Source organism: Scaptodrosophila lebanonensis, unplaced genomic scaffold, assembly GCF_003285725.1.
Source record: "Scaptodrosophila lebanonensis strain 11010-0011.00,11010-0021.00 unplaced genomic scaffold, SlebRS2 tig00001410-arrow-pilon, whole genome shotgun sequence".
NCBI lineage: Eukaryota > Metazoa > Arthropoda > Insecta > Diptera > Drosophilidae > Scaptodrosophila > Scaptodrosophila lebanonensis.
The window spans coordinates 4385234-4410400 of NW_022060738.1; the positions used below are offsets into that span (position 1 = coordinate 4385234).

General features: G+C 37.4%; 1 protein-coding gene across 3 annotated transcripts; it reads left to right on the forward strand.

Annotated features, from left to right (window-relative positions):
• The first annotated feature begins 191 nt into the window (after positions 1 to 191).
• On the forward strand, positions 192 to 25167 carry LOC115630435 (P protein). 3 transcript variants are annotated; one of them, XM_030526992.1, is made up of 12 exons: positions 192 to 320; positions 5941 to 6702; positions 20365 to 20471; positions 21380 to 21521; positions 21599 to 21659; positions 21879 to 22017; positions 22087 to 22991; positions 23045 to 23374; positions 23434 to 23781; positions 23843 to 23990; positions 24167 to 24260; positions 24318 to 25167. In XM_030526992.1, exons 2-12 carry the CDS (start codon positions 6626 to 6628, stop codon positions 24400 to 24402), a joined length of 2436 nt encoding a protein of 811 aa, XP_030382852.1. In that variant the 5' UTR covers positions 192 to 320; positions 5941 to 6625; the 3' UTR covers positions 24403 to 25167. The 3 variants fall into 3 exon arrangements, with proteins under 3 accessions (XP_030382852.1, XP_030382853.1, XP_030382854.1); XM_030526993.1 differs by having other exon boundaries at positions 210 to 320; positions 6017 to 6702; XM_030526994.1 differs by lacking the exons at positions 192 to 320; positions 5941 to 6702 and adding an exon at positions 15568 to 15912.

Here is a 25167-nt window from a genome sequence, read left to right on the forward strand (position 1 = left end):
GGCAGCATTGAAAGCGTTCCATTCAATTGAGCTGCGCGGCTTTCAATGCGCCATTCAACCGAAAACAGCTGCGACGAGCTCGGCAACGACGACAGCAACGACAACGAAAAACGGGACCGGCACACATAGTGCCTAGGAATATGGCGAAACGTCAGAGATTTATTCAGTTAACAACTTTCGTTTGAAACGGACGTGCGGCTTTGTGTGGCGGTGACTGTGACGGCGGCTTCACGAGCGTCGAACGGAAAAAAAAACAAAAAAGAACTTTAAAAATTTCTAAAAATTCATTTAAAGCGCGCATTAAAAGTGACACACAATAGGTGATACAAAGCTTACGAATGCTTTGCAATTTTCAAGCTACAAAATACATTTAAAGTGACGTTTGATTACTTCAACAATTACTTGTATTCCTGGAACTTCTTGAAGTTAATGTGCGAACTGTAAAGTGGTTTATAGCCCTGTGGCCATGGTGAAGAGCTGGGACATGAGAGATGGGCATAGGTGTCGAATAAAATCGAGTCCAGCAGTCTGGGTTGCTAATTTAAAGCGTTGCCTAAGTATCCAAAGAGTCCACTTTCGGCTGAATGTGAAACCTCCTTTTGCGTTTGCTGTTACTTGCACCTTCTTTTCTTATTTTACTTTACGTATTTTTTATTATTTGCTTTTTTTGGGGGACGCAATGCTCATTAGCCAGCGGCTGCAGACAAAGGAAAGCGTTTGCCACATACATAATTTATAATTAGTTTTGCCCTTTTTGCCCAACGCCGTAATTTGTTGGCCGACATTAAATAACCGCCCAAGCAATTATATATGTGTATGAGAACTTTCTGTGGTGTTATTGTCAATAATTTTTCCCAATATGCACACCTTGTGTGCATTAGAAATTTAAGATGGCCAGTCAGCTGCACCACAACTGCGATAAACACAAGTGCCAGCTATTCCTAATAAAGTATTTATTAAGTGTTTAGTTAACATTGGAGTAGCTCGAGGGAAATTTTATACCAAGCCAGCTGGCTGATTTTTAATTAATGCCTTGTCTACATTCAAGGGAATAATACTTGTATTTCATTTGTAATATTGTTTACTGAGGACAAAGGCCTCGCCTATCGATTCATTTAAATGAACAGCCAAAACAAAGATGTATAGTCGTATTTGCTTAGGTCCGACAAACAATGCAATGCCAAAACAAAAACTGATCCTAAAAAAAGGACAAAAATAATTATGTACCCATGTTAAACGGCATTTATTAAAGTACTATACTATATTGATTGACGTATATATTTCCGACCCAATTACGCGTATTTGGCTGCCAAAAACATAAAAGTCGTTTAGCTTAAACAGCTTATAACAATTCTGTCATGTAGCATCCAATATATGTACGCACGTATTTATTTTGTGTCTAGACTTCTTTTTGCTGTGCATCTTTAGAAATTAGTCATAAAAAACTCTTTATGATATGTTTATATGAGTTGCATTAAGTTATTTGTCTTCTATTTTATCTTATCACTTATTTATACACTTAAACGCATACATAAACGAACGCCGATATACAAATGGCCCACATAAATTAGAAATCATAGTGCTACGTTCTTAAGTTGTGCCTTTGGGGTTTCGATTTATTTTGCCCTAAAGCGGTGCATCTATGCAACTATATTGGGGCACTCTAACTCTGATTATTCCAATGTCAATGTGTGTAATGCTGATTCCATTGCTTGCCGATTCCAAAGCTGAAGCCACCTATTATTTGTATTGCCTATTCAATATATAGTATTTCAAATGATTGCATGAAAATGGCATTCCTTTTAAGAATAGTTGCGACAGTGTGCCGTCGGTGAGTGTGAAGTCCACCTCAAGTTGTAATCGGGTTTTCTCCTTTCAGACACTTGAACTAAATTCAATTTCTGTAAAACTTAGATCCCCTCACTGCGCACGTAAATGAAACCCAAAAGTGTTGTTGAAGGAAACGCTCTTATACTATACTTGTATATCGACAGGCATACAATCTCTGTTATGGCATGACGTTCACATTTACGCACAAGCTTACATACATACATACATACATACATACATGCATACTACATGTGTATTTTCATATCTGAGTTTTTAGAGCTTTTCACACAAACAGACAAATGCGTGCACGTGAAGTTGCCTGTACGGCATATTAAATATTTATGTTAGTTTATAACTCTGCTTATGCCTGCACGTGTGTGTGTGTGCGGTTGTGGCTTTGTTATGGCATTGTTGTATTAACCACAAACAGAACAACCTCAGCCCACATTCCTGACACATGACAAACATTTCATTTCATTTCATTTTGTCTGCAGCGAAGGCAAAACTTTGCTGACGAAAGTTACACTTACCAGTGTTTTCAGCTTTCAACATTTCATAGATTTCATAAATTTTGAGTGACTGCTCGAGGAAAAGCCGAGTTGTGTCGCGAACGAAACGAGCGAGGGGGCTGCTTTCTTACAAGTCTTGAAAACTTTTTTGGTCTAAATTTGTGGCATGTTCTATGCAAACTTTTGTGGTAGCTTCCCCCAAAGTCATTAAAGTAGCCCCGGGCCGCAACATAACTAGGTGCATGGCCAAAGTTGTTACTTCAAAGGCATAATCAATTAGTACATTTCTTGCCAGTTAGCCGTTTAATGTCTGCGAAAATATGGCATTTCCCTATTTTTGTAATCTCTACCCGAAGGGTAAAAAGGGGATATGTATAAGGTTAATATTGTCTGTTGATCATATGTAAATGGAACTCGTTTTCCACATGCAGAGCTGCTATTGTCATTGAATCTATAATGGATATATAAATACTTATCTTGTTGTGTTAGTATTAATGATTTCATTCGAAATGTGCTTCTAAATTGTTATAATTAACGATTATTTGCTCGAGCACTTGGCGACGTTCATTCGAATACAGACAGATTCAAAATTAAAATAAAAACCAGTTTATATAAATATTTGTAGGTACTTGTATCCATGTTTTTTGAATTACCTAAAATCCCCAGAACGGGAAAGCGAACCTAATTAATGTTTAATTTTTATAAAATAATTTTTAAGATGGTTATTCAATGATTTTTTATGCAAATGTTATTTGTTTATGGTTAAAAAGAAACGATTAAAAGCTAGGGCGAAATAAAAAATATTCTAAATAGAAAGCTCAAACAATTTATTTTTCAAACGTACTTGTGAAATTAATTACAATATAAAAAGACCATAAAGAGTTCGAATAAAGTTCGGGATTGAAACGTTGCTTTGAATAAATTTGATTGTTAAAAACTAAACCCTGAATCTAGATATATTTTCTGTTTAGACAGCCTTTACAGCTTACTTAGGACGCCTTTGCTGTATCGAAAACCATCCTATTGGCCGGCTTCTATGTATGTGTGTTTCCTACTGACAATGGAGACGTAAATGTGACAGGGAAGTGACAGAGCTTTTAAATTTAAAGCGCTCATGTGTGCTATTTTTTGTGGCGAGCGCAACGCAGTTTTTATTTTTAGCTTTCGCCAATTTTGTGTGTTAACCTGATACCTTTGTGCAGGCAGCTTGATCCTGACTCCAAATTGGTGACGCAGAGAAGGGACACACTTGCCTGAGCGCGCCCTATCCCATCTATTTTGTACCAGCCAGCTCTTTTTCTAGTCGCCCCACTCCGCTTAAGCCCTTTGAGAATAATTTAGAAGGCGCGCGTGCTCGACGTTCGCTGCATCGCTCTAATAGCCCTTAACGGGTACTTTAATTTATGTATGTATATGCTCGTGTAAGGACAAAAAAGGAATTTGCAAATTAAATGCCTATGAAGCGTGCGGTCAAGGTTCGCTGAGCTGCTTTGCGTTGCCTGAGGGCTGCTGGTTAGTCCACTTTTAATTATGGGGGTGCACCATCTCTCACACACACATATACATTTTCACACAAAAATTGTGTATTGCTGGCAGTAAAAATGTGATTGTTAATTGTTTTTAAACGACCTAATCAAATAGAAATTAAATGGCAACACCAAACAAACACTTCATTTCATCTACACACCTACACAAATATAAATGGTATTTATTTATTTATTCTGACACATTAAGAAATCCAATACTTGTTAACACAAATGCAGGAATCATTTCAAGATATCTTGATTTTGAGTTACACACGAAAGTTGACTATACTTGTAATTACTGTAAAGGCACGGATGCATTCTTTCATCTGCCACAGCCGTCAATTACTAACCATACATCATGTCGTATGGTAAGTAAGTTCTTCTTCAACAATAAATTCAAAATAGAAAATATTAGGCTGTTCTATAGAGATTCAAAAGTGCAAACATTTTTAAAAATTCCTTCAGCAATTTCTTTTATTTTTTCCAAGCCAGACATCTTTTCTTATCCATATGCCATACTTGTAGCAAAAATGTCACAAGTTCGTAATTTCATTTCTTGAATTCGAATTGCTTGTGCTAGCCAGCATTAACTTAGTAACTGAAAGGTAGTGAGACTTGGCACTATGAACTACCTGTTTGTCGCCATTTACAAATACGCACTGTCTACTTCGCAATGTACATAAAAAAATGATTACTCACCAGCACACATGCGCACACGTGCGCCCTCTTTAATACGCATTAGCCAAAGGAAGCTTTTGGCCCAAACCAATTTTCTTGCTGTTGTCCCCTGAGTCGCAATCAGCATGTGGTCGTCAAAACACTTTCACAATCTTTCAGAGCCATGGCCACAGTCCTGCTATGTCCGATACGACTCATTGGCATGCCCGTCACTTGTACGTGCACTCAGATAGCATCCCGCAAATATCAGTACTATGGGATAGATATACATAAGTCTAAGTCTATATATTCATGCTTATTTATGCTTCATCCTGTTTTCTATTGCAATTTAATTTATTAATTAGATGAATTGTTAGGTTTTTTTATTGCTTTCAAACCAAAACAGAAAACACTAACAAAAACTAGATATTAATTACGACAACCACAAAATATACGTATAAATAAAAACATCAGCATACATTCGATATATAAACTGCTTTCCCTTTGAGCGAAAAAGATTTGTTTGCTTTTCCCAAATAAACGATTTACAAATGAAAGTACCTTTGCATGTTAGATTGTCCCAAATCGATTCCTTTACTATTTATTTATTTATATAAAGCTAAAGAAAATAAGACACAAATTAAATAACTTGCTGATTATATAAATAAATATAATGACTTATAAGTATGCTAGTTTCTACAATACTATTGAAGTATAGAAAGTTAAAATGAAAAAGTGTTTGTTAGTTGATTCTATGCTCTAGCGTTTCTAATTAATTGACGTTTTTGTTGTTCGTTATTGTTCTCCATAAAGCAAATTAAGATCCTACTTCTTTTCGTTGCTGATTCAAATATCTATAGATAAGAATTATAGTATATACTATATATTATTTTACATAAATACTTTACTATACTATATTAAACCTTGTAAGAAGGTTTAAGGGCTCCATAGAATGCAAGTATATAGTTTTGAAAATATAGAGAAAAGAAGTAAGTTCTTTCAGACTTTGTAAGGTTTTGTAAGGTTTTTGGTCAAGTTTAACCACAGTAGGATTTGTGAGAATGTCAGGCGGTTGGTGGGACTGATGTGTCTACTGATTTGTTGATTATAAAAAGCTCATGAAAAACTAAATTAATATTGATTCGTTGATTTCTGATAAATTGAGCGAAACATCAACAGCCGAAAGTTAATCGCACAATGGGGGGTAGTGGAATTAATTGTGTCCTGGAATTACACGCTGTTTCCATGTCAATGTACAATGTGCGATGGCAATCCACTATTTCGGGCACCGCTATTGTCCTGCATTATTAATGCCAAGTTTATTTATGGCACAGGCCAGTCCGAGGCACATGAACTTCAAATGTCAGGACAAATATGCGCGTGCTCAGCTTAAGCGTAAACATTATTCGTTTTTACAGCTTTTCGGGGAACGCAAGTGCAACGTTGCGTATGCGTAATTTGAGTGACACTCAAGAAAAACACCTACATCCACAGTCGCAGCAGCAGACTACGTGAAACGTGCCCATAAATACTGAAACATTCTCAAGGCAAGGCACGCGCAAATAAAAAAGCAAAAATGTACAAGAGAAAGGCATAAACTGGTAATGCAAAATAATTGTTTTGCAGTACAAGTTCAACTTTGTTCAAATAAAAACGAACTCTCCACACAAAGCTAATCAAATGCCAAACTACATGTGATTTGCGATAATAATTTAAACTTCAAAATCGAATTTTCACGTGCGCCGCGTGAGTGCCTCATACTTGTGATTTAGTTAATTAAACCGTAAACGCTAAGTAGACCGTCTAGAGCACCAAATACACGTCCACGTCCAATTCAATTTGCACGATTAGTCAGCAACACGTCTTTCTTGCTTAATACCTGCCTCCGAAATTGTCAAAATTTCGCCATCGCGTATACACGCCGCCCCAAAGTCTCGAAGCGACTGCAGCTTTGAAGACAACAACACGCGCCCGCATAGCAACAGCATTGGGGCCGGAACCGACCGCTTGGGCCACAGTTCCAGCACAATTGGGCGCAGTGTTAGACACAGGGGAAAACGTGAACGGGAACGCTTTAAGAAGCGCTTCAATTGGCTATTCCAAATGCGGATGAAAATGACCAAACGCTTTTGGTTGCATCGCCAGGAGTCAACCAAAAGTGATAACTTTCCAAAGCCAAAGTAAGTATTGAAACTATCAGCTGCAATAATAATGAATGAATAAACAAATATCACAAAATATTAAATTTATAAATACTAAAACACCAGAGATAACCAATCAAGCACTCATTGACATTTCAATTGAATCCGTTATATATATATTTATGGGAGAAGTTAATTCATATATTGTGATGTTATACAAAACATTACGAAACATTTTTCACCAGTGCAATATATTAAGGTCCCCCTTTATAATATCAATCTTATTTGATACCGGTGCTTTATTTATAACACATCAAATAACCACTGAAAACGTTATTAGGTGGTATTCGTTTTATTCAGTTTATTTCCCACTCGATGTAAGTATTGGATCGAATAATTCATCATTTTTCCGAATCCTTCAAAGCAAGCCTTCGACTCGTCAGTTAATTAATAAATGCTTTACAGGTTTTTCAGACTAATTGCTTTCGACACGACCTTTTCCTTAGGCGTGGATTGGGGCTAGAGCCGTTCTGTAGAACAATAATTTCTTTTTCTATTCATTCGCCACTGATAGTTTATTTTAATTAATATACTCAGAACAAAAATACTAAGTAGAGAAAAATCCATTTGTTTCAATCGCCGCCAATACTTGAGAAATACTTGTAAAGTTTTACTCGTTTTCCAAATTGAATTTCTTTAATATAAAAAAAATTATTTCAATTCAAGGTCGTTTTTTGTGCCTTTTTCTGAGTGCCACACTCAGAGCCGGCTTTTACAACAAAGTTTTTGCGTTTCTTCATAGTAGTATGCCCATATATTTCCTCTGATAAATGAAAAATATACTATATAATATTCACACTAAACGTGCCGATAGCTTTTTTTATGCCCAACTGATTTTGCACAATTTATTATACTGAGTAAAATCACTTCCCAGGGGATTCTACACAACTCATGGCATTACTAATATCAATAATTTATAAAATTTATCAACAGTTTGTTTTTGATTTAAGCTTTCATAATGTACACAATTAAATTTATTCACAAACACGAGCGTTTAATCTCCTCTGGCTTCGATTTTTTGAGGCGTTGAACATTTTATGATTACATTTGTATATTTCTTGAAAGACTACATTAATGGAAGAAAGTACAAGTTTGCGATAAAACGTCGTTTAATTACTATTGTTCAAATCGAAAGAAATTATATATGGTTTCAAAATGCCATTTAATAAATATTAAAAAACACAAATACTTGAAAGTGGGTGAACAGCCTATTGTTAATCACAAAAACATATTTTAAGCGTACATAGAATGTTCCAAAAATGATGTCTGCACCTCGATCGTCTGCCATCTGTTCCATCAGAGAAAACGATTGAAGCCTTCCCACTGCTGTCTGCTCCAAATTGAGTTTATCGGCGCATAATGAATGACAAATTCAGCAACGGCGAGATGTCAGAGTTCAAATGGGCATATCATTGTCTTTCTCGTATTCCCGACGCACACATTTTTTACATGTTATCATATACTTGTATTTATAAAAATAAATAATAATCTGCAAGGCACACGTGCCTGTGGACCCAACTCAGTATGCGGTTGAGCCACAGAACAAGACACGGCGGCAAGGTCAGAAAACGGAGCACACGCACACACAATCATGTTTTCGGACAGGGACGAGCACACCGACTTACTAATTTGACTTCAAGCTAATGGGAAAAACATGTGTTGTCAGCAGTCTTTGGGAGCATTTAGGAAGCGGCAAGACAGAGCCAGATGCAGACCCCTGTTGTTATGCAGCCTTTGAGGGACGAAACTTGGCAAAAGTAATGGTATAAATTTAATTTCCGTTTGGCAAGCAGGGCAGACAAAGGCGGACACTTAACTCACACACACACACTTGCACATTTCACAGAAATTGTTGTGTGTTTTTGGAATTAATGTTAAAACTTCATTGAATTTCAAAAGAAATGCTGCACATTTTCTTTGACGAAAATCAGGTAACAACAATCTACAAATCCATCAATCAATCAATCAGGATGTCAAGTGAAGCATTCAGAAAAAATATAAACCTAAATGCTTACAAGTATGCGTTGTCTCTGTATATGTGATGGTCAAATGTTCGAGCCTGTTGTCCTGACAACTTTGACCAAAACGTGCACAGAAAAATAAATTGAAAACACTTTGGGCCGTCGAAGTCCAAGACAAGCTAATTAATATATACATGAATAGCCAGAAATAGCGAAGAGGGAGCCGTTTATATAGTGTTTATATTTTTCTGCCCAGAAAATAAACAAAACGAAATTTGGTCTGCTTTTATTCACCATATTCTGCAATTATTTTCCAATTTATTTGGTGTGCCAAAAACAACAAAAGTGTTGTTATAAGACAATTGTTTACAAAACGTCTGAGGAGAGAAGAATATTTGAAAGCAACAGCGAATTAACAGTCCATTGAACGAATCAATTGAAGCATGAAATGTTCCTCTTCATGCGTATGCGTGTTACATATTATCAATAGCCCATCACTCATACGACCAGTAGGCTGATAGCTTTTGCTCAAATTTGACTTAGTCATCGCTATCAGCCATTAGTGTGGCGAACATTTGGGTCAACACTTCACCACATTATTCGCTGCTGCTTTTTCTGTTATTTCATCTGCTCCTTCTCCTGCGCTTGCACCCATGACCTCGTTAAAACGGTAAGGTCAATGGTTAAGTGTAAGATTGGCGTTGGCTCTACCTCAGGCACAAGCGCCATTTTTGCATCACCGCCCCCATCATGTGTGGCAAGTAGATTGTCTTCAACACATTAAAAATGTGATTACGACCGTGACAAAGGATGGGGTGCGTATGTGTGTGTGTGTGTGAGTGTGCGTGACAAGCGCCTGACAGCCCCATTGTTGGCAAGTGTCATAAATGTTATACATAATTAAAACATTTGAGCCAGAATTGGGTTAAGGAATTGCATATGACGGTGAACTTAGTATGTAAAAGTCAAGTAGAGAAAAACAAAAAGGACTTTAAAGCACTCACCACTGCAGAGAAATGAAATATTTGAATTTAAGCTAGATTATATTAGCTGCCGATATTTCACACACAAATTTGAACAGCAACGAACATTTGCAAAACAATTCACGCTACACTTGAATGTTAAGTTTTTTGCTACGTGTAAGTATGAAGAAATCAATCACATGTGCAATTTATGCAAATCGCCGACTTAGACGACAACGAACGATAAAACGCGGCGTGAACGCTTCCACACTTAAAACGTGTTTAACGGCAACACGGTTTTAGTCGCGCGCGTTTTTAAGCCCTTTATGAACCTATTGAATAGGTTTTCAGAAGCAACAATGCATTTCTTAACACAAAAAAATTTGTGAATGATGAACAAATATTTTAAGCCGTTTACAAAGATGATTTTTCAGCAGTTTGTGGGAGATAGAGGCCGAGTGGAATGTATTGGAGAAGCAACGTAACTGAGTGATTACGATTATTGAACTAAATAACTATCAACATAGTACATGGCTAAAAGTATTCGTATATAATTACGATTACGATTATTGTATGTTATTAATAATACTACATCGTATTGAGTCGTTACAAATATGCACATTCGATTTTACAACAAACAATACAAATTACAAAAACAGAGAAGGGGTTCATAAGAATGCAGAAGAAGAACAGATAGTTTGTTTAGTTCATCTAAAAATTCGGCTCGTGGTGACAAGCGATGCAAATATATATTAATACTATATACAAGTATGTACTCATATTCGACACAATATTTAAAATTAAATGTAAAATCACTGTATATTGTTATAAAGTTGACTTACGGCAGTAATATTTAAACAAGGATTATAAATGGAATGGAATGCTTGCTTCGCTTACTTACTTACCCCAAAGGTTTTCGAGATAGAAGAAATACCAGCTTTAGAGCTTATTTGTGTTATTTTTTAACTTTTTTATTTATTTTATTATTGTTGAAGTCGGTAATCAGCTTAAACGAGTGTGTATAAAACTACTGAGAGCATATTAGTGGCATAGTGTTCTAAAAAGTTAACTTAAAGACAACTAGTTTAAAAAAAACAGGCAAGCAAAAAAGTTGATGTGTGGTGGACACAAATAAATCCATTTCAATTCAATTCAGAGAATTGCAAATCGATTCTATTTCAATTTAATACTCCCTTACTCATACTCCTTTCCTTAACTTCAAGTACTGGAATTCAATACTGCTTATAACTTTTAATCAACTTTGCAAGTTAATAATGTAGTACAAATGAATAATTTGTATATAATTTTGCAATTTTAAAAAGGGTCTTACGGCTTTGCTATGTGTGGGACTTTCGTGCGTTTTTTCTTCATCAATTTATTAACTTGAATTTATCCGTGGAAATGTACTGTCGTCCACACTTAACATGCTAATCAAGGTCAGCGTTTCGTTAACGCGCCGCTGATTTTAAAATAACTCTGTCGTTTGCACTTTGAATTGAGCTGTGCACATGTGTATCTACTCATAAATAAATACATACATACATACATACATACATACATACATACATACATACATACATACATACATACATACACAAGTGTGTGCAACTTGACGAAAGCAGGCTTTCAATTTTTCTTCAGCGCAAAAGTGCAAAAATTAATGAAGCGTGTCACATTGAAAGCGCCACACGAACAACCCACAACATACCCCCGATTGGCCGACTCCGGGTTTCACGACTGAATAAACGTACATGTTCTGTTGTTGCTTCTATAATTTTGTTATCAAGTATGTCGCACAATGACCTATATATATATACATACACTTGTATATAAATAAGTTTTTTGACGATAGATGTACTTGAACTGGCTTTTGGGGGTGGCTGTATTTCTGCGCTCGTTAGCCCGAGTCCAGCCACTTTGTTGATTTAATATAACGAAAAGTAACATCAAGTAGATTGATGAGCGCGTGATCATTTAATTTAACAAATGGATGTCATGCGTGTGTCAAAAAAATAAAACTTGTTCGAGTTTTGCAAAAAATTGAATAATGTAGCTTACGGTATTTTATTTAAGTGTAAATATAAAGTATTCCGACTTAGAGCTGAATACCTCATACTACATTCCTCAGAGATGTTTTTAAAATAAAAGTATTAAGGGAAATACGAAGAAATAAAAGTATACTTTTTTTGTAGTACTAATGATTAGTTACGAAAAATACAACACAAAACTTTCAAATGCATTAAATTTTAAATTTTATAAATTAAATATAAAATGCTTATTAGGAAATAAGAATGAAATATGAATTTTTCATAAATGCATCAATTTTTTAAATTCTTGTGTTCATTTTGGACTTTTATTATTATATTATTTATTATTTTAATATTATTATTTTATATTCCCTCAATTTCCTGTTATAACCAATAATAAGGCGATTAAGACTCATGCGAACATTTGTGCACATTTTTTTGCTCAGGCAAATTAATTGAAAACATCGCAGTCTAGAAAAGGTACTTAACATTACTATATGGCTTTAAAACATTTTGCATATAAAATGCACAAAAGCGCATTTCCAATTCGGTATTACATATTTTTGCACGAAAGCGCATTTCCAATTAGTTATCACATCTTAAAATCAATTGGCATGTAGGTAAAAGCAAAAAAAGCAAATCGAATCTGTTTTAAATTAGTAGCAATTAGCAGCGGCGCAGCCGATTGAGGGGCTCGTCTAGAGCTCTGCTTTTTAAATCGCACTACAAATTGTGCAGCTATGACACGCCTAAGTGTCTATACATTTAGGTATATTTGTAATGCGAGCCGGAACCAATGCCCCGCCAGACATATTTCCCGCCCTCGCCCCCATAGATATTTAATGTAATTGCATTCCTGGAATTCCACAGCATGTCAGACTTTCCAGACATTAACAACTATCTATTACAATCATTATACTGCCACTATACTTCATTTGATTGTTCAGTTCATTGCGTGGTTGACTGGCTAGTTGACTGATATTCCGGTTCCGTAGATGAATACAAATCAACATTAGCGGGCGCCCTTTTTTTAACGCTTCAAGACATTTTCAATAGCATATAATTGTATCATTGTTTATATGTATGGATGTACGAGTATATTAATATTTTTATTTTATTATTTATGCTTACGTTGCTGCGTTTGTTGACGGTGTCGTTTTCCTTCCTTGGCCGTTTACTTGGCACGATTTTCTAATCTATGGAGTAGCACAAAAGGTTTTCAATTTCATGCTCCGACCACTTCCCCTCCCTACTTGGCTTTATACAATCGCAGAAATATTACAGAGTTTTCATGAAAAATGAGCTGTGTGTTACTTACACAGCTGGGTAACGTCTTCATGTCATAGATCCGCTTATCGGGCACGAATAAATTTTTATTTTTTAGCTTTCAAATAATATGAAACTTTTAAAAATGTTTGAAAACATATTATTACTATTAAACAATACCACTGTTTGAAGTTACAACTATTTGCTATAATATAAGTAAATAGTGAAAAGAAAGTGATCCATGAAATAAAATTTGGATGCTTTGATATTTTCCACATTAGGCAACAGACTTTCACAAAATAAAATGTAATATACTTGTATGTAAGAGCTCTGTTGCTGAGATAATAGCATTATATTTTAAATTCTGATTTCAACAATTAAGGAACTTGCCTTGGTCATTCCAAGTGTGGCTTACTACTTATTTACTCCCCTTCACAACCACTTACAAGTATTTTTTTAAACAGAATAAAATAATTGACCTATTCTTAGGGCAAGCCCGCAATTAAGTAACCAGCTTTTTTTCCTTAAAACACCGACTGAAGTTATTAGTGGCAATGCGAAGCAAAGCTGGCTACACTTAATATGTATATACATACATATATAGATATATACTACTGTAGTAGATTGCAAAAAAAACACAGATCAAAGATCAAGTTAGCAGATTTCATGGTGTCAGAAAAATCATTTTATAAAGCAAAACATATTTATGGAAATTATTAAAAAGTTGCTGCATGTAATTTTTTTGCTGTTTCTTTTATACTAATATATATGTACATTACTCATATGTAAATGTAAAAAGTGTTTAAATGTAGGTATTTTAATGAAAGACTTTTATTTTTAATGAAAGACTTTCGTTCTAGCTTTAGATTGATCAGTTTAGCAGCTTGGTCTGATTCATAGTATAAGATATACTTATCTGTAATCATTTTGATTTCAGTTAGTAAATAATATAGCTATAAATTTTTATTAATATGAAAACCTCTTGACGATTTGGTGTCGAATAAAATCTGTCTAGTTCTTAGTTCTATGAATTTAGCAGTCAGGTACCACATAAAAAATTCGTATTTCACACAACAAATTTACTATAAGTACTTATAATGCACCCAAGGTGAAAAATAGATACACTCGGATTTATTGTGTAAAGAGAAAAATTGTATTCAAACCAACTTATGACTTCGAATAAAATGTATAAAACATACACTATTCGAAGCAGTTTATGGCACGCTATATAATTTCAAAGAGGTCCTAAAATATAAATTATTACAACTTAGCTAATTTTCGGGAACAAAGTGCATTAAATATCACTTTGATAAACAAAATGTTGATATCATAATGACGGTATTTACTGGATGCGGAATAAAAAGTGGATTTTAAAAATGATGAAGCGATGATTAAATGTGTGTTTCATTTCCATATCGAACATTTTGATTAGTTTAGCCAATAAGAAACTCCAAAGCTCCATGACTGCCGTCCATGATTAAAAATATATATCTAATAATTTTGTAATAAAACAATAATTTTGGTATTGGTTGAATTAGATAACTGTAGTGGTTAAAGCAAAACCTAGAGTTTAGTGGTGCTTTATTCAAATAAAACTATATATATTGAATAGATAAAAGTGTTAATAAATATTGTTGAATTCTGTTTTAAAAATTAAATATCTAACGAGTACGCTCCTTAATAGTATCTGAATCATTTTGTTTTTGACGTTTGTGTAACAAAATGCCCCTAAATTAAAAAGTAGCGCACACATGAACAGCAGTATGTTGGAAAGCATAACACAATAACTGTCAAATATGGTAAATCAAGTGTAATTGAAAGAAGTGCAAATAAGTCGGCATCAGTAAACACAGATGACGACGCCGAGAACTGATAAAGTAAACATACACAGTGTGGTGACAGTAGAACCCACTCGTTCTCTCTCCCTCTCTCTGTCTCTCTCTCTCTCTCTCTCTTTTGTGGACACACAGACTCGAATAAAAACCCAAAATACTCGGTCATATTTCATGACCCCAAGCACTCTGGAGCACGCAGCTTAAAATCGAGGCCGGGTTAAGCCACCGCTGTCAAAGAGGAGTGACAATTGCGCTCAGACTGCTGCAGCAGCAGTGCTGTACTCTTCTGGGCTTCGGATCGCGATGACAGTGTCTGGCCAGGCCGGCCGCCACTCAACTGAGCTCGGCTTGGTTAAGCGCAGCGCGGCGGAGCTCCGCTCACTGCACTTGCAATACGAGAGTGTAAAAGTGCTGGTGAAAGAAAGCATAAATGCGAATAATGAGTAAAGCGCACACACAAAGAGATAACTGACGGAATACACATATAGTACGAGTACAATATAAATATAAGGAAATTTTATACACATTTGCTTTTTTTTTGTCTTTTTACGCTCTGCTGCTGTGGCTTCGGTTGCAGCGGCTGCGACGCGATTTTGGCGCAAAAAACCTACAAAATAGGGTAAAGAATTGTGCATGCTAGCTAGTACAGCGAGGGCAACTATGCTGTGTGTATGCGATTGGGATTAAGCGCGAAAGATTTAAATTAAAATAAAAACAGCGACACTCGAAAGACAGACGCGCACGCGACAATAAAGTGCATTAGAACTTCGAGCCAAAAAAAAAAAAAAAAAAAAAAAAAACCTGGAAGGAACAGCAACTTAATAAATTTGGCATGTGATAACAGAAAAAACAGAAATAAACGTCAAAAACAATTTGTACCATTATTAATGCGGTTTGCGTGTCTGACGAATATCAATAACGAAAACAGCAACATTTACGTAACTTCCTCTGTGTCTCGGTCTCTTCTCTGTGTTTCGGTCTTTTTTCTGTGCGTCATAATTCTCAACGAAGTCATTTTGCAAACGTAGCAACAACTGATATCTTCAACTCCAATTCCCACTTTATCCGACCTAGAGGATAGACAGAGCATGTCCTGTAATTACAACACCAGCTCCGAGGGCCACACTTTCGATGATGAGTATGTGGGTTTGCTAATGAACCATTGTGCTGAGCCAACTGCACATGTATTGTTAATTTTTTTTTTTAATGCCAATTTACCGACTACGACCAACCCTGACCTAGCTGAAGTTTTCAAGCGATGCATTATCTATATACATACATATGTATATAGTATACATAATGTGCGCCGCATTCGAGCAGAAAACTCATTTAGGTGTTGATAACTTTTTGGCATCGGCTCTAAAATTGTTAACAGCGCAAAGCGGTTGCAGGTTGGCTTCCTTCCCAACTCAATATTAATCTTTAACCCTTAAATGAAGCTTGCTTTAATAACCTTACTGACTGCAATTGGTTGTGAACTTCTTGTATTAGAACAATCGGATAAAATATATAGAAATAATATTAAATTTATATAAACAAAAAAGTGCTGTTTTACAGCTTACAAACTTGAACGAGTTTTGACAGTCTTAGCAGCAAAAGTTAACTTCGGCTGCTCCACTCTCCACTGTCTTTGATATTAAAAGTTTTTTTTAAGTTCACGGGCTTCCATCTTCCCCGCCATATCTGCATTACCAAATCAGTCAGCAGAAAACATTTTTTTTTCACATCCATGGTCATCACTCACGACCCACAAACTTCTTTATATGCACTTTAAATCCAATATCTTTTTACACAGAGTGGTCTGATCTATGTAGTTAAATAGGAAAATAAGCTTTTGGGAAAAGTAGTGATTCAAAGAGACAGATGTATTGACCATTTATGTGTTATATGCATCCTATGTTTCTGTGGCAGTAACAAGTGCCGAATACAAAGTACTTAAATAATGATTTGAAGCTAGTACTTTTCGGATATACATATGTATGTATTAACACAAGCATTATACAAGTACGAGTAAATCTATTGTATTATACGATAAATACCGCCTGAAGCTAGTTTTATTTTAATTCAATCATTTTTGAATGAAACATTTTTATCAAATGAATGAAAAACAAACTCTCTTACCCTTTTCCCACTTCTAAAAAATACTACTACTAATAGTAATAAATTAAATAAAATGTAAAATATTCCAATGTTAAAAAATATATGATAACCAGGAAAGGGGCGAAGTGATCAGGGAAAAAACACAAACTTTCCCCTTTTTGGACTTTAGAAAATATGGATACGAAGTTTGGCTTTTCTAGCTCTTATTTATACTTTCCAAAAAGCTTGCTTTCATACAGAGAGATGGGCAGACAAACGAATAGGCGGACATGGCTATATCGACCCGTCTTGAGATACTGATCAAGAATACTTGTATATATGTATGTACTTTGTGGCCTCCTTCTATACATTCCCAGAGTGAATGAGTTGAGGGTACTGAGTGTAGAAATTAAATACACGATTGAATTGAATATTTAGACAAAGAGCATTCGTATTTAAAAGCCGATGTGTAAGCAAGTGGAGTTTAAGTTCAATAAAATTTTATAAATACCCGCTGATCCACTTTGTTATAAAACAAGATTTACCTTAAAGCCAATAAGAAGTTATCGGTTAAACATAATTTTGTTACTTTTCAAAGTTTCTTAGTTGTTCTTAAATCTTAAGCACTCCCTTGCGTTATATTAATTTTTGATAATATTATGCAAAGTTGTCAACAAATAGAAAATACGTGACTCAAAAAATATGTGACATACAGAAAAATTGCCTTAATTACATAGGCTTTAAAGTATTATATTTCTTGCTAATCTGACGATCTGACGAGGGAAAATATTGTCTTATTTGAACAGCGTGACTGAATTGAATCGGTGCTTCAAAGTCCGTTGAACACAATCTTTTTCAAGTACACCCGTCTAACAATTGCTCATAATCATCAATGCTATACGAAATTTGACTAAATCTGTCGCATACAAATCATGCCCATTAAAAAGAATAAATATGACATATGTTCTTAGTATAGTATAGTATAGTATAACTGCCTAAACTCAAGCAATTTAGCAAGTTCAAGCGAAACGGCCGATACTACGGACAGCTTTCGAGACTTTCCCATGTAGTCCAGTACATATGAGCAATTGTACATATATAAGTACATATAGTATGTATGTATAGTTGCCGACGTTCATCAACGCACTTGCAACTTTGACGAGCCGGTCTTTGTTTCTATGGCAGTGCCTGTGCCACTGCCGGCTGAGTTGCATGCAGTACGCCAATCTAAATTTAACTAAGTATAATTTATGACTTATTTCATTTGGACAGATCATGTTCACGTCCTTCCTCAAGCCACATTTAAATGTGTTACTCAAAACTAACCAAGCAAACTAAATTAAGATTAGTGGACACTCGAATCAACTCGTGTCCGACCGCCTGCCTGTCTGCTTGTGGGTTTTCTAATGTACGGCACACGTGATGCGTGTCGAGTTCCAAATGCGAATTGGCATTGCATCTGAATATGCCAGCTAATGATTCGATTGAATGGTCCAGCTGTGCTTTCATTGTAATTATTGCAAAGAGTCATTAAACTCGCATTTGAAATGAGCTTTGCAATGAAATTGAAAACGACGTCTTTTATTGCCATTACGAGTAGGTATAAATAGACAGCCAGAAGCTACAGACTCTGGCCCCATCTATAGTGTGTCCGCCTCCACTGATAAGCTCAACTGAGACTGACCTTAAAGCGTGCCACACTGCCGCCGATGGAGTGCCTAGCTGTTGCGCCACCAACAACCAACCACCATCCACCGGTCGCCTGACATTGCCCCGCAACGCAATCGCTTCGCGCACAGAGACGCTTTAATTAAGTGCCAGCTAATAGAGTACTCGTACGCTCGAGATGGATGAGAAAAAGCTTTTGTCAGTTGATTTAAATTTGAATTTGAATTTGGATTTGGATTTTGGGGCTGGCGCAACTTGCATTGACTTTGAAAATTTATCGCTTGTTAACTAGTGCTTTGTGTGGATGTATGGGTGTGTGTGTGTGTGTGTGTGTGTGTGTGTGTGTGTTTATGTGAAAATTTGCATAAATATTTACACACAAATTGCACACAATTGTAAAAAGAGTGTTACTTAAAGATAATATTTTATTGATGGAACTTAAGCCTGTTGTACGTGGCAAATATGAGGCATATAGTATAGTACTGTACTACATTTTTATGTACTTAATATAAAATCTACTTTATAAAAAAGAGTCTTACCATTAATTACAACATAAATGAAGGTTGGTTGCTTCTACTCATTTACTTTCTGTAATCCTTGCGTATCCTCCAGTCACTTGTGCTATCCAAGTATACCTTGTTCCCTTTGGGTAATTTATCCCGCGTATTTATCCCGTTTATTGCCATATCGAGTCCCTACTTGCTATTAGTTTTTAATAATGCCTTTGTTTATTCTTAAGGAATATTGAATTTTAAGCACTACATCTTATAGCTGACATCGGAACAAATGGTGCAAAGATCAGTATTAGTCCTTTATTTATAACGACACCGTAACAAAACTTAGTATATTTATTGAAAAAGTAAGGGATAAAATAAATGATATGCACATATGTATGTGGCTTTAATTTTATCACTCTATGTTCTGAGGTTTCATTTTCTATAGCTTATGCTATGCTTATATATGCCACCGACACGATTGGTACAGGCTAGGCATTGGGGAGAAGACATGTGCAGGACGTACATGAGTCCAGGCTGCGACTCCTTTTTAAATTGCTTTCTGTACTTGACTTTGATATAAAAATCCACTCTATTTTCTAAGTACTTTTTTTAATCCTCTTAAAGGAGTCACTTAAAGCGCTTAGATGAAAAAGCCATTTGGGTTTTGCAAGCTACATTCTGGCCACAACATTTATGCCATAAAAAATAATGTCACACAAATATACAATTACATCTCCAATTCAATTCTAAAGCGTAACTGCGACACCTTCAAGGCATGAGATTTTTTTTGAATCGTTAAACCCTTTCTTGAAGAGGCAACATGCAGAACCCACAAACACCATTAGAACATTATGGCAATGAGGCGCGACTCCATAAAACTTTGCGAGTTGAAAGTGAAATCAAATTTACAAATTGTTGCACAGGCGAGGAAGCAGAGCATACGAGTAGAAGAAGAAAAAATACACCAAAATCAATAGCAAGGCTACAAAATTTATTGAATTTGCCTGATTGTAGACTGCGCCGTCATTTTATACGGCACACTTGAGCCAAACAAATAAGTACAATACGATATATATTGTGGACTAAGGACTGGCAGGAGGGACGGCCAGATGCGATGGGAGGTGGGAGGTGGGATGTGGGCGGCGCACGTGTCGGTGGCAGCGTCTTAAAGGCCACGCACACGTAAATTTGTATAATACAGTCAAGTAATCTTATTAAATCTTTATTTTCTGTTTCTTTTTCCCTCTTTGTCGGTGTTCGTCGTTGTCTGGATCTCTTCGGCTCCGCACATTTCATGGCTCCCCGATGTGTAACAAAAAAAAAAAACACGACATCTATACGTGCAGCGAAGTAACAGAAGGTGCCTTACAAGTGTGGCGTACACTTCCCGAACGCATACGCCAGGATCCCAGCTTAGCATCGTTTCGACAGGAGCACGAGCGTCTACATGGCGGTAAGTGTGAGCCTTTCCAGTCCTGTCTAATACGAGTATTTTTGTGCCATTTAATGCGTTTGTTTAGCTCAAAATAAGTATATACTTGTATTTTTGTGGTTGTGTATGTTCCCGTTTTTTTATTGCTGTAATTATTGTTGAATTTTTTATTGCCATTTGCGTGGGCATTTCGCATTTCGCATTTCCCATTTAGAATTCGACATTGACATTGACTGCGGCTCGTACTACTATGTATTTGCATAGAAAATAATAAAAATAAAAAAATGTCAGGCTGGTCTGGCTTGCCGCAATCTACAGTTGTCGCTTTAAATTGCTTAATGCTCATACTGCTCGTATTTTGGGCAAACGCAAATTATGCAAATGCAAGTCGTAGTCGTACTTCCTAAGTATTTATAGTATCCGGCATAAATGCTAACTATGCTGAACAAGAGCTGACTGTCCGCAGGACCATTGATTGACCATTTCGAGCCATTTGACCATTAAATGAAAATGAAATTTTGCGAGCAGAGCATACTGCCATTGCCACATACTATATTTATAGTCCATGCCAATGCCATTCCCATTGTCCGGCACTTCCTCCCCACATCCTTGGGCCGTTGAGCCAATAAAATAATATAAAACGTCGCGACGCTTCGCAATGAAGACCAAGCCAAAGTAAACTCATGACTCAGTTGGATGGAGTCGCCACAGGTTGTGTCTGCGGCTCGATGCCAGTTGTGCGCTGTCTTTGCGCGTCCGGCCACTGGACGCGGCAAAATGAGACAATTTACGCACAAATATTTGCAAATTGCTGGCCTTGGTAATGTTTCCCTGTCAGCATATGCGTCCGTATTGATTTCCAATCAATTGACATTTCCAACCATCGCCAGCTCCGACGACTGACACACAGTGGATTTTGTTATTTACAGATGCGGACGCCTTGCCACCGGAGCGAGTCGGCGACGAGCCACAGGACCAGAATGGCCATGACAAAGTGACGGCCAACGTTTTCACACAAATCGGCATCAATGTGACGAACGAGGCGGGACAGGTGCGAGTGTTGGACGGCAGGTTCGTAGTTCTGTGAGCTTAAATTGTCAGTTACGTAATTAGTGCAACCAGTTTTTGTGATACCCCCGCTCCTGTAGGGATGTGGAGAACAACAACGATGATCAGCAAGATGAGCCCGAGACCCACGGCACCAGCAAGGTAAGCATAATTTCTAATTCATTCTATTATCTGTCTGTCTGTCTGTCTGTCTGTCGGTCTGTCTGTCTGTCTGTCTCTCTATTTCTCTACGCGTACGTGACACTTGACCCTTTAAGGGGATCTGTGTCCACTTAACCGTGCTATATAAAGAGTGACGAATTCATTTTCACCCTGCTTGACTAATAGAGTCTTTCACTTTCACTTTCGCTTTCGCTTCAGCTGAGAACTTATCTCACATGGTTCAAAATAACCATACTGGTGGGGGTCTGGTGCCTGTTCACCGCCTTTCTGATGTCCAACAACGAGCATGTGGACCAACTCAGCCTCATAAGTGTTCCTAGAAATGGCTCCACGAAAGGTAAGCCGACCAACACATCATTGGAATTTATTTTCGGAACTGAAGTGCCACCATCGTGTCCTTCCACAGTCTTTCCCATAACTACAGCTACACTGCAACGCATAGGCCTGGGGCTTTGTGGTCCTTTCCGACTGCAGGAGAATGAGCTGCAGCTGAATGATAGCAAGCCGTTGCCTGTGCTGCAAGTGCAGGTGACTCGAAGCTATTACGACACGTACGGTAACGAGCTGTACAAGGAGCTGGCGAGCCAGCCATGGCTGTTGGATGTTGTCTATTCGGAGCTTATTGATAACACCAAGGATACGAAAAAGTCGCGCACCTTCGAGCTAACCCCCAGCGACTCTCAATGGCTGTCGCTGACGAACAGCACGGAGCTGAACTTCGAGTTCAGTAGCACCATCGATGGAGAGCTACCGTTGCAGCTGAATGTGGATGAGTCACCCATTTATAAGAAGCATGGCGTTATCTATGCCGCCGTGGTGCTCTGTGGTCTCTACGTGATGATCATTTGGGAGATTGTTAATCGCACTTTTGCCGCCATCATCGCCTCAACGCTCTCGGTGGGCATTTTGGCAGCGCTCAACTCAAGACCCTCTATGGCCACCATAATGGGTTGGATTGATGTGGAGACGCTGTTGCTGCTCTTTGGCATGATGATACTGGTGGCGATATTATCAGAGACCGGCGTGTTTGACTATCTGGCTGTGTATGCCTATAAAATAACGAACGGCCATGTCTGGCCCCTTATCAATTGCCTCTGTCTGTTCACCGCCATTCTGTCCTCCTTCCTGGACAACGTCACCACTGTACTGCTCATGACACCCGTGACGATACGACTTTGCGAGGTCATGTCACTCAATCCTGTACCCATACTCATGTGCATGGTGATCTACTCAAATATTGGCGGAGCACTGACGCCCGTTGGCGATCCACCAAATGTGATCATTGCATCAAACAGCTACATATCAAAGAATGTAAGTTGTGCCGTTTGGGAGTATAGAAATCTATTAACCCATGCTGTCCACAGGGTGTCAATTTTGCCATCTTTACGCTGCACATGCTGCCAGGTGTTCTTCTGGTGATGATACAAACCTATATACAGTTGCGCTTCAAGTTCCGCAACATTAGCGACCTCCAGTTCAAGGACTCGCCCGAAGTCGAGGAGCTGCGTCATGAGATCCATGTGTGGAAGCGCGCAGCGGCCAGTCTCTCGGCGTACTCCAAAGACGAGGAGCTTGTGCGACAGACGCTCATGAAGAAGGTGAATCGCCTAAAGCGCAGCCTTAAGAAGCGCATGACATCGGTGATCGAACCAGCGCCCAACTATGAACAGACCCTGGCCAACTTGCAGGCCAAGGTAAGCCTTTCACCGCTCTCGTAAAGATCTCGATTGACAATCTCCTTCGCTCTTTGCAGTACCCCATCCGTAATAAGCAACTGCTGATCAAGTGCACTGCCGCTTTGGTCTTCGTCATCAGCCTGTTCTTTTTGCACTCTGTGCCGGAGCTGCAGCGTCTCTCTCTGGGCTGGACGGCCTTGTTGGGTGCCATTTTTCTCATCATTCTCGCTGACATTGAGGACATGGAGGCCATTTTGGCGCGTGTGGAATGGTCTACATTGCTGTTCTTTGCCGCCCTCTTTATACTAATGGAAGCTTTGACTGAACTGGGCCTAATCGACTGGATTGGCAACATGACGGAAGGCATTATATTGGGAGTGGGCGAGGAGCATAGGCTGATGGTCGCCATTTTGATTATATTATGGGTAAATTGCCTTTCAAGGCTTTTTACAAAAATATACAGAGTATTCCAACCTTTCTCTCTAGGTGTCCGCCATAGCCTCGGCGTTCGTTGATAACATACCGCTGACCACCATGATGGTCAAAATAACCATATCACTGGCCCAGAACAGCACACTGAATTTGCCACTACAGCCACTGGTTTGGGCGCTGGCCTTGGGCGCCTGCTTGGGCGGTAAGTACTGGTCAGACAGGGAAATAATTTGCCCACAAACCTGTTCAATTTTCCAATGTTCCAACAAAAGGGAAATTTTCTGTTTAGCAAGATGTGTGCATGGTATATTCCTCTGAGACCTTAACTACAATATGATTGCTTAGTATGACTAATATTTTGTTTCCGCCCATATATAGGAAATGGCACACTTATTGGTGCGTCTGCGAATGTTGTTTGTGCTGGCGTTGCTGAGCAACATGGATACAAATTTACATTCCTACAGTTTTTCAAGTGAGTTGACAATTGCACCGTTATTGAATGTGTCTCTGATTTCTGTATCTCCCACAGAGTTGGTTTTCCGATCATGATCGGCAGCATTGTGGTCACCACGGGCTACTTGCTGTTCTCGCACTCGTTGTTCGCGTGGCATTGATGAAAGGCCCCTAGCAGCAGGGAATTGACTCTGTCGGTTTCTGAACAAGGCGCACTTTACCTCGTTACCTAATGCGAAAATTTCAATAGATTCAAAACATTCGAGATTTATGCCAACTGCTGCAGTTCAAACCAACTGATCAACAAACAAACAAATAAAAACCACCACGCCGAAACAAAGAAATTTAAAAATGATCTAGGAAGCTAAGAAAACAACAACAATTTATGATAAATTAAATTAAAATTCTAAACACACGAAATAAACAACAAGAAAAAATTACAAACAAAATATTACAAAACAATTATTTTTACACGTCGTTGTTAGTGTAGTATTTAGTCTAATGAAAAAATAAATATACATATATTTAATTATTTTAAAAATGTCGCTGAACTGTGAAACACTTGTTAAATGTTTAAATGTATAATGAGGATCAGGACACAGGGAATCGAAATGAATAACTGTGCGCAACAATATGCTCTAATATTGTATAAACTATTGTAATTGCTCGAAGATTACAATTTGTGTAAAAAATGTCCCCCATTGGCAATTATTAGCTAAGAAACCACACACCAACCACCCCAACAAACACACACACACACACAAACAAAGGAATCATGATAACTTTCCTTTTCCTTTTTGTCGCTTAATGTTTAAAGTAATTTGAGTAAAAAGACGCAAATGAAAAATTACAATTACAATTTCGTTGCTTTATTTGTTATTATAAAATTTGATTATTTATTAGATAAATGTGTATGAATAAAACAA

What these genes read in the sequence shown, in the direction of transcription:
- LOC115630435 (XM_030526992.1), top strand. Translation starts at nt 6,626, where the DNA reads ATGCGGATGAAAATGACCAAACGCTTTTGGTTGCATCGCCAGGAGTCA. An exon ending in GCACGAGCGTCTACATGGCG is followed by an intron (nt 20,472 to 21,379) that starts GTAAGTGTGAGC and finishes TGTTATTTACAG; the next exon opens with ATGCGGACGCCTTGCCACCG. An exon ending in CTTGGGCGCCTGCTTGGGCG is followed by an intron (nt 23,991 to 24,166) that starts GTAAGTACTGGT and finishes GCCCATATATAG; the next exon opens with GAAATGGCACACTTATTGGT.